The 14,464-nt window shown below is 44.6% G+C and overlaps 1 protein-coding gene across 1 annotated transcript in view; it reads right to left on the bottom strand.

The window, feature by feature from the left end:
• The window catches only part of PAPPA (pappalysin 1), a 237,473-nt gene that overhangs the window by 172,531 nt on the left and 50,478 nt on the right, over positions 1-14,464 (bottom strand). Inside the window, exons 3-4 of the mRNA XM_069474586.1 lie at positions 8,874-9,019; positions 4,364-4,657 (exon numbers count right to left, since the gene is read on the bottom strand). Coding sequence (XP_069330687.1) covers positions 4,364-4,657; positions 8,874-9,019 — 440 coding nt within the window. The remainder of the gene's footprint in view (positions 1-4,363; positions 4,658-8,873; positions 9,020-14,464) is intronic.

Genomic DNA, 14,464 nt, shown 5'->3' with positions numbered 1-14,464 from the left:
TACATTAGATACTTTGCTGCTGTCCGAAGCTTGGGTGAGGTACCAAAGGGTTTTCATTTGTCACAAAAGCTCTGTCTCAGGTAGCTAATGTCTACGGTCAGCCCCACTTGGCTTCCTGTACACCTCCCCCTCTCGTATCTTGTTCTTCTGTCCCCATCTTGTCCCTAAGCAAAAAGAACTTTGGGGACTTCAGCACTTGGGGAGCCTGGTCAATCCCCCTGTGCTGTTGATACGGTCCCCTGGGCTTGCTAACTAGACCTTGTTCTCAAGAACAAATTTCCATCTGCAGCTTCCGTCTGAAGGCCCCGCTGCATGGAGGTTCAGGGCATGGACTCAGGGCCACCGCTACGGGTAGGACCTTAGGCAACATGCTGACCCCTGACAGCCTCATTTTCACCCCTGTAAAATGAGGAATAACGATGTCACCTGACTCATAAAGGTGATGAAAGCATTTAACAAGCTAACCTCTGTCTAGTGCATGGATAATTAAGTTGCCTTTTGTAAAAGTCCCTTTTTATTGTTTTTTTTTTTTAAATAATGATAATGATAATAATGGTCATCACAGTAAATGATTATGAGAGTTACAGACACTCACTGCAGAATATCTGGAATATGCCAAAAAATATTACAAAGAAATAAACATAATCCTAAACTCATTCCCTGTAGATAATACAGTTAATGTCTAATATATATGTATATACACAGGTATGTATGTTTACATGGATGTGAACATCTACAGTGAATTTTTGTAATTCTCATCATCACATACATATATAAAGGTCTGTGACTTTTTTCACATTAAAGAGCTAACAATCCTATTAATTGTTGTTTACTGAGTACTAATTATGGTACCAAAGGCAGTTCTAAGTCCTTTCCTTGTACAATTACATCGGCTATCACACAAGGTAAGCATGCTTGTCCTCCATGGTACTGATGAAGTCACTGAGGCTCAGAGAGGAGAAGTGGCTTGTCAAAGGCGGGGACAAAGAGGATTCAAATTCGGTCCCCTCACTCCATGTACTCTGGGACTCAGCTTCTCCTCATGTCCCTCAACCGTCATCTGTGTCACCTTTAGCAGTCACATAACATTCTCTCACATGGATGCCTTGCAATTTACTCCAGCAATCCATTCACTTTGGGCTTTAATTTTTCCATGGTTACTAATTTTTCACATATATTTTTCTTCTATGCCCGACATATAGTAAGTACCTAGTAAGTATTTGGAGATGGACTATTGTTGAGAGCATTTTTATGTCTAAATCTTTAAACACATCAATTGATTTATTTGCTTTGGAAGTAGTCCTTAGAGGTGGGATTGCTGGGTCAAAGCCGGTGTGCGTATCGAGAGGCCCTGACATGCAGAAAGATGGTAGCAAGGCACTTGCTTCTGTGGGCTGGAAACAGCCCATTTTCCTACACTCTGAGGATGGGAGGGCCCCCTTCCAGGAACCTCTGAGACCTATTATTTCCAGGATGTGGAGTCAGGGTTGCTGCTCTTCTGTCTGCTGAGAGCTTATCCAAGAACTTAACATAAGCACCCTCCCTGCGCTCTGTCCATCTGTTGAACGAGGCTGGCCCCATCACCTGCCTGGGGCCTGCTTGATCCGAGCACTCGGGACCCTCTGAACCTCCCCCAAGATCGGAAAGTGAGGCAGGTAATTACTGGTTAATAACACACACTCTGCCATCAGAGAGACTTGGGTTTAAGTTTCACCTTTGCTTTGTTTTATCTTTGTGATCCTGGGCAAGTCACTTAAGCTACCTGAATCGCCCTTTCTGGATCTGTGATACCTGTGTGATAATAGTGGCAGTTTACCTCCTTGGGTTCTTTTGAGGGTTCAGTGAGACACGCCTAGGAAGAGTTCCACACGGTATCTGGCATACCATAGGTGCTCAAGAATGACTGTAGGCTGAGCTGACCAACAGAGAAGGCACCAGCCACACGTGGCTATTTCAATTTAAATTGAGTAAAATTATTTAAGATTGATAATTGAGGTCCTCAGCTGTACCTGTTGTATTTCAAGTGCTCAAGCGCCATGTACGGCCAGTGGCTTCTGTCCTGGACGGCACAGACTCACTCCATGCCCACCTCTGCAGAAAGTTCTGTTCGGACAGTGCTGCACTAAGACCCTTCACCCTACTGGTGGCCAGGACGGAGGACGAAGCACCCAGGAAGGAAAAGCAACTGGAAGAAGTTGACCCCGCAGTGTCGCCACCCTCTCGTCTAGACGGAGGGCTCGTTGCTCTCCCCGGCCCTGAGAACCCAATCCCGTTCTGCATTCTGAATTTCATCCAGCTGCTTTTGTCACCTCATCTATCAGAAATCCTAAGGAAAACAAACATTTCAAAGCTCGTGGTCGCCTTGAATATGCTTTTGCGGGTGTAAGTTTGTTATCGTAGCTCAGTGAATTAGTTCTGCTGTTAATGGGTCACTGAGCTGAGGGGTTCCTTTAAAAAAACAACAGTAAATCAATCACCCTTTAGATCTGTACAAAGGGGAACAGAAAAAAAAAAGATTTAGTTTATGGGGGTCTAGTAGCTAGTGGCAGCTCCTAGGCCCCTAAGAGGCCGGCAAACTTCCAAACTTATGTTACTGTTTATTTTCCATGCGCTTGGAGCTGGCCAGGGAAAGGTGCTGCAGAAATGGAGTGTAAGCAGGCTGTATGGAGGGGGGCGGGGGGGGCAGCACGCCGGATGTGGGGAGCCCAGTGGGAATCTGCTTTTGAGGAAATACCCAGCACCCTGGCCTTTTTTTTTTTTTTTTTTTTTTAAGAGATCCAAACCTAAAGACTCTTTATGGTACCAGAGGTGGGTTATTGACATTTTAAGAGGCCTCAGGTTTGGGCTGTATGAACCTGATTCTGGAGGGGCCCCCAGAAGTCATCAGCCCAAACAGGAGAGCAGGGAGACCCATTTGGGGGCATAGATTCCTTTGGGTTCCAGCAGCAAAATCCTCTCTTCACATACAATGGGGCAAAATGTAACAGGAATGTAAAACAGTCTGAAAGTGGGTTTCCCTGGTTTGAACAGGAAGGGGGGCTACGGCTGCACTCTCACCCGGGCACCCCCCTGAAACGTCTCTGTGGAACAGAGTGTAGAAATCACCCAGGGTGCTCAATTCTCCCCCTCGGCCATCAGCTAGGTCTCTTCTGAAGAGTGTCACAAGAGTAGAAGGGAAAAAAAGACTTGGAGTCAGATGTGTGACCTGGGACAGATGACTTCAGTGAGTCTCAGTATTGTCATCTGTAAAATGGGGATATCTCCTACCCCGTAGTTTTGTTGTGAGAATTGAACAAGATGGAGCATATTAAAGTCCTCTATGGATGATAAATTGTTATATTGGTAAAAATATTGTTATTGATAAGAATCAATTTTACATACCTGTTATAAGAAAATTATGCATTTTCCTTCCTCCCTGCCTCTACCCCTCCTTTCCCTTCTTCCTTCTTTCCTAACAAACATTTATTAAGCACTGGCCCTTGTGCCAGCTGATTATTAGATGCTATCTCTGCTTTGACAGAATCTGCACATTCTAGTGGGGAGAGAGACACCAAATTGAGCATTACAGAATTTGATGCTGGGCTCTATGTGCAATTTTGAGGATTATGCCTCATACAAAAACTCTTGGCTGCAGGGGCCAGTGGTGAAGGCTGGGACAGCCCTGAGGAAGGGGTGTCTTGTTCTAATTTGCCAAAGGTGTTAAAAGAGCTCAAAGTGGGCTCGATGTATTATGTGCTTAATGGAAGCACAGGATATCTCAGACTGCCCTTTACACAGTTACTAATGGTATACAAAAGGGCTGCGATAAGATATATGCAGTTAGGGGAAGAAAACATACCCAATCTCATGTAATAATTTTGTGTTTGCAAAATTAAAAGCATTCTTTTGGTTTTTGCAAAAAACAATATGGTAGTATGTGAGAGTTTTATGTTTATCTAAAGGAGACATAGGTTAAATAAAAAAAGGTTCAACAACCGCTAGCTTAGAAAAATACAACTGCAAAATTAGGAGGGATCTTGGAGACCAAGTCGAAAGATTTCATTTTCTTGAGAAAAGTGACAGCGAGAAAGAAGACCCAAAGGTATTAGGTGGCCACATGGCAGAGCTAAGCCTTGCATCTGAGTTTCCTGGATTTGGGTCCTCGTCATCTTCCTAAAGTGTGTCTTTCTGAAGAACTTTAAGATGCAACATCTTTCTTTAACCCCTGATGTGTTAACAGAAGGAATATTATTCCAGGTGCTTGGGAGGAAAAATCCTTCAGTCTTGGGAAAGTGAAGTACCTTGTTCAAGGCTACCCTGAGCCAGGACTGGAGCCCAGGCCTGGCATCCAGCCCTGGGCACCCTGCACAGTGTAGGGCCCTACCTGCGTAGCTCATGAAGTTGTTGTAAGGAGTGTTGAAGAAACTATGAAAGCCACAGGTGTCATTCCCTGGCCCTGGGTCACCGCAGAACTTGTGTTTGGGGGCTGGGTTGGTGTCATTGCAAAGGTCTCCTGTCTCAAAGGAGGGCTCTGTCTCCATGCAGGGGTCGCTGCAGGACTGGATTTCGGAGATGCCTCGGAAGATGTGATAGAGGCCAAGGCTGTGCCCGATCTCATGGATCATGGTGTGGGTGTGCCCAGGAATGCCGTAGAAAGATGGGTTCAAGACAATACCACCTGCAAGGGAAAACCAGAGCATTAGGCAAGATATGCACTCTGCTTCCTGGTGCAAGATCCCCAAAATCAATCAAGGATAAAGGGATGCTGCTCACAATAACCACAGGGTTCCCCACCCTATGACTCCATTGCTCTGAGACCTGTTACACCCTGTGACATGAATCATGACTTATCAGAGCAGGATGGAGTCTCAAAAGCCATTTTGTGCAATCCCTTCATTTTTCAGATGAAAACACCAGTGCCTAATGAGGTCAATGACTTACCTAAGGTGATTTCAAACCACTTAAAAGGAGAACAATCATTAGAATTCAGAGACTCTGATTTCCGGGCTGGTAAACCTTTCTGCTGAAACCTTTTCCTTAGAAAGTAGGGCATTCTTTGGTTCACAAATATTCCACATGCTCTTGTTGAAATGAAGCCCTCAGACTCAGACACCTTGGTTCTGGTTGTCATTTTGCTTTCACTAACTCTGACATCGAGCAAGTCAATTACCAACTCTGAATCCCATTTCTTCATTCCTGATACTCTAAGAGCATGAAGGCTCATAAAGTCCAGTACCATGCTGTGCTCACCAGTGTAACAGCGATCATACTAGCCAATGTTTCTGGATCACTTATTATGTATCCTCAGGCCCTGTGCTGAGTATTTTGTGTGCATGATTTCACTTAATCATCCCAAAATTCAGTGAGAGAGGAACCGATTCACAGAGAGGTGAAGTAATTGGCCCATGATCAAGAGTAAGTGCAAAGTTGGGATTTGAACCCAAGATCCCTGGGTTCCAAAGCCCGGGCTCTTAATCTCTGTTCTACTGTTAATGCCTGTCACGGGGCCTGGAATATAGTATCTCATTAAATATGTGTTGAATATTTGCTGGATGCTGACTCACCTAAAGAAGACTGTGAGATCTAACTAATGCCATGAAGGGCCTGGAATAGCACCTGGCAGATATCAAGTGCTTTACCTGCTGGGTACCCACTCGGGGACACACAGCATGAGCATCACTTGGGAACTTAGTAGAAATGCAGAATCTCAGGCCCCACCCCAGACCCACAGAATCATAATCTGTGTTTTAAAGGAGTCTTAGATGACTTGTCTGTGTGTTCTACTTTGAGAAGCAACAGTCTATACCACATGTCCCTGAAGATCGAGCATTGCTTAGCTTGGGGAGATAGTATTAATAGATGGAACAGAACTCAGCAGAATCAACGGATAGCATTTGTTCTGTGTTCATTTTGGGCATTGGAAAGATGCACACAGGACAGCAAAGAGATGCTTCAACTTTAAAATCCAAACATGTTTAAGGGAAGGTTAAAATTCAGGTCTGAGAACCTTGCAAGCAGGGATTTAAGTGCAGAGCAGCTTCTTATAAAATAAAGGTGAGGGGGTAGGGCCTCGTTGATTTGAACCGGCAAGCCCGACGTAGGCATGGGGGCAGTTTTATCTCAGATTGAACCACTGGAATGGTGAGCCTGCTCAGTCATGGGGCTCACGGAGTCTACTGCATAGGTCTCTGGTCTCGAAGGAGGGCTCTGTCTCTATGCAGGGGTCACGGCAAGGCTGGATTTCTGAGATGCAATTTCTAGATTTCTGAGCAATTCTGAATTGCTCAGAGCCTTCTAACACACAGATAAAGATGTAGGAGAGGGTGTGTGGGTGTGCTTGTGCACGTGGGGGTGAGAAGGGGCAGGCAGGGGCAGGGAGGAAGAGAAATTGAGACAGGAAATCTTTCTCAATTATTTTCTGTCAATCATAATATGAAACATAATCCCCTTCCCACCCAAGGCTTTTTCCAGGGATCATGGCGTAACAGCAGAAAAAGAGGATAAAAAAATATGGTTCTAATAAATTGGGTTTGATTGGGGCTACTGCGGAGGAATTGCTTGTGGTCAACATCTCTCAGGATGGGGAGGGGCAGCCTGGGGCCGGGCTGCAGTTACATCGCTGCAATCTTTGTTCTGCTTCACACTGGCCTTGTGGTCTTGGAAAACTGACTTTGCCTCTCTGGTGAGCTCTCACATAAGCAGCTACAGTAGTGCCAGTGCTTCTCTGCCTCTCCCGGCAGCTGCAACACTAAGGTACCAGGGGGCAGGAATATTCCAGAAATGACGATAGCATTGCGGACTTAACGTCCTGGCCGGTCCTGTCTGTTGTGCCTCATCCACTCCCAGCTCACCCCTTTCTGCAGAGTGACAGCACTGGGCCCCAGTCCTGTTTCATTGCTTCTTTTAAAAGGTGAAATAACTAGAGCCTGACATCATCCTGAAACACTATAACATGCTATGGATTTATAGCCTCCCATATTCCTGGCCCTGAGCCAGTCTCTGAAATTTATGGAATTATCAGGAGTATTTTTCTCTAACTTTAGAAGCCTGCTGTTCAGCCCTTCTCAGACTCGGATCATGGCCCTTTTGGCTGCTTGTCCAATAAATAGGGCAGAATTTCAGAGCTGAGAAGGATCCTTGGAGGCCATCTAGTCTAACCTGATCATTTAACATTGGAGGACATTGAGACCTGGGGAAGGAAACGAGACTTGCCTAAGGCCATACTGCTAAGCAAAGTCACAGCTGAGAACAACCATGTATTTTGGCTCTGGTCTGGCATGATTTCCACACATGCAGCACGCATACAAGCTGATCGTCTTCAAGTTTGCCTAAGCTGCACACTCTCTTCTGCCCAACCCCTGTCTTTGTCTGTCTACCTATCTGCCCATCCATCATCTAGCCCAGAATTTCTCAACCTCAGCACTATTGACATTTTAGGCTGCGTAGTTCTTTGCTGTGGACAACTGAAAGACATTCAGCAGCATCGCTGGCTTCTACCCACTAGATGCCAGTAGCATTCCCCCATTTGTAACAACCAAAAATGTCTCTAGACCACGCCAAATGTTTTCTAGAGGATAAAATCCCCCCCAGCTGAGAATAACTGGATATTTATCTTTATATCTGTCACTATTTACATAACCACATGCATGCATACACACACACACACAATTGGTTTCAGTCTTTTAAAACAATTGAAAAATGAGAGTTGTCTGGAGGGAACTAAGTCTATGGTTTGATTCAGCACAACTTCTCTCATCTGAAGTTGTAGAATCTTTCATTTCCAAGACAAAGTAGACCTGGGGCAGCTACTGGGCTCTGAGTGCTTCCCTGGGAGACCAGGCTGCCCTGAGGATCCGCCCAGCATGGTCACTCCGCTGAGCCCTCACATTCTCAGAGGAGGACGTTCACCAAGCCATCAGTATTCATTGCTCTAAATAACAGGAACATTCTACCAACGGGAAAACGGTTAAATAAATTGTAGTGCCCTTGCTCAGTGGAATATTATGTGGCTACTAAAAAAATCTGGTCTTTGGAGAGGTGGACATAACCCATCATTTAAAATCTCTTGTGATTTTAAATGAAAAACAATGGGTGGGAAGTAATAAGATGTCCGTAACATGGAAGAATGCAGATAGCATGATATTAATTGAAAAAACAACAAAAAATTGCATCTGTGCTATGATTTCAAATATGTACAAGTAAAAAAAAAATGCATGTCTACATGTAGATGAGTACTGGAAGAGGGCAGAGAAAAATCAAAGTTAAGGAACTACAATGTTTGCTTACAGGGTCTGGTTCAGAAACTGTTGTCATGTCTACCTGTTGGTGATTGGCTTGTGTACATTTATGTCTTGTTTATGGATGTGCATCATTTGAATGTAAGAAGAGTTCCTGGTGATGTTGGTGGGTGAAACACGGAAGAATAGATTCTTACAGACTCACTTCCTCTTTCCACTTTGGTATCTTTCAAGCCAACCCATGACTGGCTGTGCCAGTAAAATGTGGTTACTGGGCTGAGAAGATATTTTCATGAACTGGGAGACAAATGGTATAGGAGAAAGCAGTCAACGAACAGAGTTGGAAATGTGAATTCCAATTGTAGCTCTGCATTGACTTGCATGTCACCTTGGATAAGCCCCATTCCCTCCCTGGGTCTCAGTTTCCCCACTGGTAAAATATGATTAATAATATTATTTCCTCAGATCATTGCTTGTTGGTCAGAATGAGGTAATGACTACTACAGAGTTTTTTAAATTAAAAAGCATTAAATAAATGGGTTGTTCACCATCACCATTGCCACCATCGCCATCATGATCACAATAATGATCATCATTACTACAAAATTTATGACGGTCTTACTCCAATTTCCTCCTGAAGGAGTTTCTAAGACTCACCTAAGTGCATTAGGGCCTCCTTGTCCCATGGCCAAGTTGCTACTCCTGCCAACTCCTCCTCCGAGGAGTTTGCAAAGAAAATATTGAGATGTGTTGATCCATCCAGTCTAAGAATGTTCTTCAGCTCATTAACATCCAAGTAGGCTCTGAAACAGAAAAAGCACCTTGGCTGTTATCACGTCCCACAAAGGTACTATTCAAATAACACACACTCTCCAAATAATTAAGAGCTACTCTGTGTGCCAGGCACTTTGCTAAGCACTTTATAAACATCACCTTATTGAATTCCTTCAATAATATTATAATATTCTCAGATAAGAAAATTAAGTCCTCGTGGGTTTAAAAGACTTGCCAAGGTTGCTAGGCTTATAAATAGCAGAATTCAGTTTCAAACCTAGATTTACCTACAGACAACATTTGTTCCCCTAAGGACTCTGTCATAGTGTCTGAGGACAGGGCCACAGAGTGGGAGTGGGCCTGGCTTCTTCCCTCCTTCACTCATTTACTATGGACCTTGGACTACCTATTTTGCAAACACAGAGCTGCATGAGAAAGCCTGTTTTGCATCTCTACATCAGCCTTGTAAGGAGGCATTATTACTCTGTTCTCAAAATGAGCAACATGTGTTCCAAAATTATTAAACAGATTTCCCAAAGTTATGGAACTGTTGTTCAAGGCTAACACTGGCTAGCTTGGAAACCTACCCTATTTCCATTGAGACATCATCCTAACTCCAATAGAGGATTCTGCATATTGTAAGCCTTTATTTATTTATATATAAATAAACTAGGGAGGGATAGTGTATTTGGGGTTGCTGTCATTGTAGACTGACGTAACTGGAAAGTAAATTAGCTGCCCGCTGTACAATCATCAGCTCTTTAATACATGGGACAAACCTATGTTGGAAGGAGAAATGGATAGGCAGGTAGGTAGATATATATATATATAGAGAGAGAGAGGGAGAAAGATGGTCTTTGTAAAGAGACTGGCATATCCTAGGTGCTCAAGAAATAAGAACTCTTCTCCTGGGGAGAGTGACTCTCATCAGGACAGAAACCTGAACATGAGGAACCACCTTCTGCTTTGGATAAGCCACAGGCATATTATTCAGTGGCTTGTTTTCCAAGCAAAGAGAGGCATCTTGCTCCCCTCTCATGCTTCCTTCAGCCCCCATTTGTCTGCCACTATGCATTTTAGGAATCCTGTCGGCAGCTGACAGTCATTCTTAAGTAAGGTTGGAAATGAATCAATGAATAAAAACGTAAATAAATAAGCAAGTGATCAGCATGATGCAGCAGATGAGATAAAGTCAATAAATAATGATATTTCATGTTTTCTGGGCCCTTCTATGTGGCCCAAGTTCACATGGATTATCTCCTTTAATCTTCTTAATAACACAGGTAGGTAGTATTATTATCCCCATTTTCCAGGGAAGAAAACTGAGGCTCAGCAAGCTTCCTATCTTGCTAAGGTCAAGCAGCTGGTTGGTAGTGTTTTTCTATTAATAATTTTCATAATGCTGCCTCTCCCTGGGAGTTCTCACAGAGCCCAGCCAGTAGTACATATTAACGACAGCTCCTTTCTTTTTCTCTCTTGGAGTAACAAAAGAGCAAAATAACTATTTACCCTGCCCATATGTGAGAGAGTAAAGCCCAGACTCCCTGGCTTGACCTCCAAGCCTCTGTCTACCCTTCAGTCTCCTCTCTTTCTGCTCCCTCTCTTGCATGTGCTTCTGGGCACAGGCAGCTCCTCTGCGCCCACCTTGATGCATGAGCCCCTGGGTGGCTTTACTCAAGCTTCCGCCTTGCTGGGTCTCTGGTCAGCACTTTGTCCTCTGATGAACGAATCCAACGTCTGTTCTGGCATCACCCCACTGGAAGACTTCCCTGGTTCCAACCTCACTTGCACCCCCTTTACCATCTCTGCATGGTAGTGTATGCTTTCATATGCCATTTCCATTAATAGCCTCACCTGTCTATACCTACCACTCTTTTGTGCCCACCTGGGGGCAGAGGAGGTGCCTTATTCATCTCCCTTTATCCAGCTCTCAGCAAGGGCTTGCTACCTGGTGAGCACTCAGTAAATGTTGATGGAACTGAATTTAAATTGGGAAAGAAAAAAGCTAAAATATTTAGGTCTCAGTCCCAGTTTCAACAATCCCTGACTATAGGGCCTCAGTTTCCTTATCAATACTCTGGAGTCAGTAACAGCTGTTTGATGCTGCACGGAGCCTTTCTGTGGGTTGCAAACCCACACCTCTACCTTGATGTAAATAGGATGCGTCTGAGACCTAGAGTGTCCTGGCCATATGTGTCATAGAAAGCCCCAAGCTCATGAGAGCAAATGTCCCTGTGACCATCATTTTTATAGCTTTTCACAAAAATATTCAGAGATATAGGTGGAGAAAGGACAGGTTAATTCCATGTCTAAGTTGAACTGACTAATTCCAGGGACAGTCACACAAGCTTCGATCTTGACCCAAAACCTTGCTGCTGAGCCCTTCTTTTCAGCTTCTTAGACTGGAAGCCTCCTGAGGAGTTCTAATCAGTCTGCTCTGTCATCAGAAAAGGCACAGAGAAAGAAGAAAGCTAACATTTATTAAGCACTTGCTGTGTGCCAGCCAGTGTGTTACGAGCACGTGTTGCCTGTCTCTGTTTGCTATTTGAAGCAACGCAACCAACCACTCGTTCCCAAGGTTTGAATCTAGTTCTTCCACATGATGTTTGGGCCGCCATGTGCAATTTGCTTAACTTCCTGTGCCCTAGTTTCTTTACACACAGAATGAGCATGGTAATAGTACCTACGCCATAGAGTTGTTCAGAGGATTAATGAAGTTAATAAAGGGAGTATAATTAGAGCAGTGCCTTAGAAGAATGCCTCACATGTAGAAAACCTCAGTAGACGTTTAGCTATTCCTATCACTTATCCCCATCTCACAGATGAAGGAACAGAGGTTCAGAGATCACACAACTGGTGACAAGGCCAAGTGCAAATCTAGATGCCTCCAACTCTTCCCACAACCCCACCCTCATTTCCAAGCTCACCCAGGCCCACAGTGGAAAGAGAAACAAGACATGGGAGGAGAATGAAAACACAGAGGAGCCGAGATTTTCTTGGATCAGCCCTTTCCACTAAATTTATCATTTTCTAATTGATTTGTCCATTTCCATCAAGTGTTCTCTCAGGCAGAGAACACAAATGTTATTAGAGAAAGCCACCTCTGCCCCACAGCCCTGGGATGAGAAAGCTTCATGAGAGACAGAGACAGGGTGGGGTAGGGGCAGGGGAGACGTGTTAATTGATTGTTTATTCAGTGGTAATTGCAGAAGCCAATCTTTTCAAGAGGTGGTATTCATCCTAGCCCAAAGCAGAGAAGTGGGATGTCAGAGCTTCCCCCTGGCTTGTAAGTGGGATTTTTCATGCTTTGGGAAGACTCCATTTCCCAGAGGAGGGAGGATCCTGGCCCCACTGGCCTCTCTCCCCCTCATCTCTCCTGGGGCGACCCACCCAAAGGAATAAAAAAACAGCTCTGTGGCTAAAAGTTTTCCTTTGGCTGGCTGAGGTCTCCCTGCCAGTAGGGAGCCAAGCTGGGTATCTCCCACATGTATCAGGAGGAAAATCTTGGGGACAGTAGTCCCTGTGGGCATTTACCTCCCTACTGCTAACCCTTGAAGATGATATGGTTTTTTTTTTTCACTTTTGTCAGTCAACGGAGGAGAAAGCACAAGAGGTCAAATTTAGAAGGAACTCTAGAGTCTAGGGATAGTGATGGGGAGGGAAGGAAGAGGGCTTGCTTAGGGCCACCTGACGTGACACTTGTGACTGTGGGAAGGCTGACCTTATGTAATATATTGTAAATTGGTCAAATTTATTTAAAAAAAAAAACATTCTTCATCTCCCAGAAAAATCAATTCAAATCCAAAATCTCTGTGTGTCTATAATGTACCAGTACAACTCAGAGCTGCACAGATGAACCTATATCCAGGGGCAAGTTGTTTTATGTTTCTGAGTCCCAGTTAGCTCACGGGGACTCTGGCAGGATTAAATGACATGACAGCTCAGCATGGTTTCAGCACATGCCCAGAAAATGGGAGCTCCCCTCCACATGCTGGCCTCCTATTTTCTCCTGGGAAAGAATTTAAACTGACAGTCTGTCTCCAGGTGGTTCTCCCAGTCTTGGCTTCCAGTGTCTCTTCCCCATCATCCAACCTTCTTCCTCCTCCTGCAACCTCACCCACTCAAGTTTCCATGGCTTCTTTATCCCATGAACCTCAGGTTTTCCCCAGTTATGCTCATTCCCTAAGCATGTCCATTAGTTTCCCTCCTTTGTCTCATAATCTCTCTTCCTGAATCTTAGCCTTTCAAAATCTCACCCTCCTGCAAAGCCCAGCTTACATGTGACGCCCTCCACGTGTCCTCTCCTGACCACCTTCATCTATAAAGTGGGAGTGATGATGATCACCTCTCAGGGCTGTCGAAGGACCAGAGGCAACGCAGGTCAAGGGCCTAGTGTGGTGGTTGGCACACAGAAGGCACTCGTTGATTAGCATTAGCTACTTTATTGCATCATTGTTAGTACAATGATAATTGTTGTTAATAGCAACACCCAAATCATCATCATCAACTGGAGCTGAATATGAGTCCTCCCTCCTCTGTGCTCTCTAGTTTTAATTCCAGTACTTCATCACCCTGTTTTGGGTTGTATTCACTGTGTGAGCACCTGTCTTCTCTCTCTGGTTATGAGCTTCAAGCAGTTGGGACCAAGTCTCTGTCATCTCTGTATCCCTTAGACGTTCCTTCAAGAAAGAGGGAGCCTCCATGGATAGGCAGCTGCTGAGCACCTCCCTCTCCTCCCTCTCCAATTGCATAATTTCAAAACAGGACGAGCAAGCCCAGGTCTCAGAGAAGTGAAGCAACTTGCTCAAGGTCACATATCAAATAAGGTGCATAGAAGGGCCTGGTGACCAACCTCTATGCTCTAGCCTGTGTGTATGGCAGGCGGGCAGTAAAGTCTCCTCTCCCTTTAGGTGGACACAGTTCCTTGCAAGGGCGCACAGCTTAGAGAGTCACCCATGGGGCGGATGGCAGCCCCTGCTCTCTCCCTCAGCTGGACACCCCTGTGCGGACCTGCCTTCCCTATCTGACCTCATCTCAATGCATTCTGCTGCCTCCTGTAGCTCCGTGTTTTCCAGATCACAGTCTACAGAAGGCTAAATCCACAAGAAGCAAATGAATATTTAAAGAAAAAGGGTTTCTGAGTCAAATGAGTTTAGGACATGCTCTGTTAAACAAGGTTAAGTGTATATATTTTTTAATTGTGAGAATTTTCAAAGCCTTAATGATGCAAAGTAAGAATAAGGCAGATAGTGCATGAAGTGTTCCTAATCATATTTGACCATAATCTCCCCCTCCTTCCACACACATTTTCTACCTTTGCAAAAAGCCATAAAACAGCACAACCAAAAGAAAAGTTTGGGAAATAAGTGCTAGGTTGGAACATCCCTCCTAATTTAGATCTCTTCCCTGAGCTGCCTTTCAAGAGCAGTGTCTCCGTGTCTCTTTTCTTCCTGCACAACTCATGCACCTGGATC

Source organism: Eulemur rufifrons, chromosome 7, assembly GCF_041146395.1.
Source record: "Eulemur rufifrons isolate Redbay chromosome 7, OSU_ERuf_1, whole genome shotgun sequence".
In the NCBI taxonomy this organism is placed as follows: domain Eukaryota; kingdom Metazoa; phylum Chordata; class Mammalia; order Primates; family Lemuridae; genus Eulemur; species Eulemur rufifrons.
This window is presented reverse-complemented; position numbering and strand designations above follow the sequence as displayed.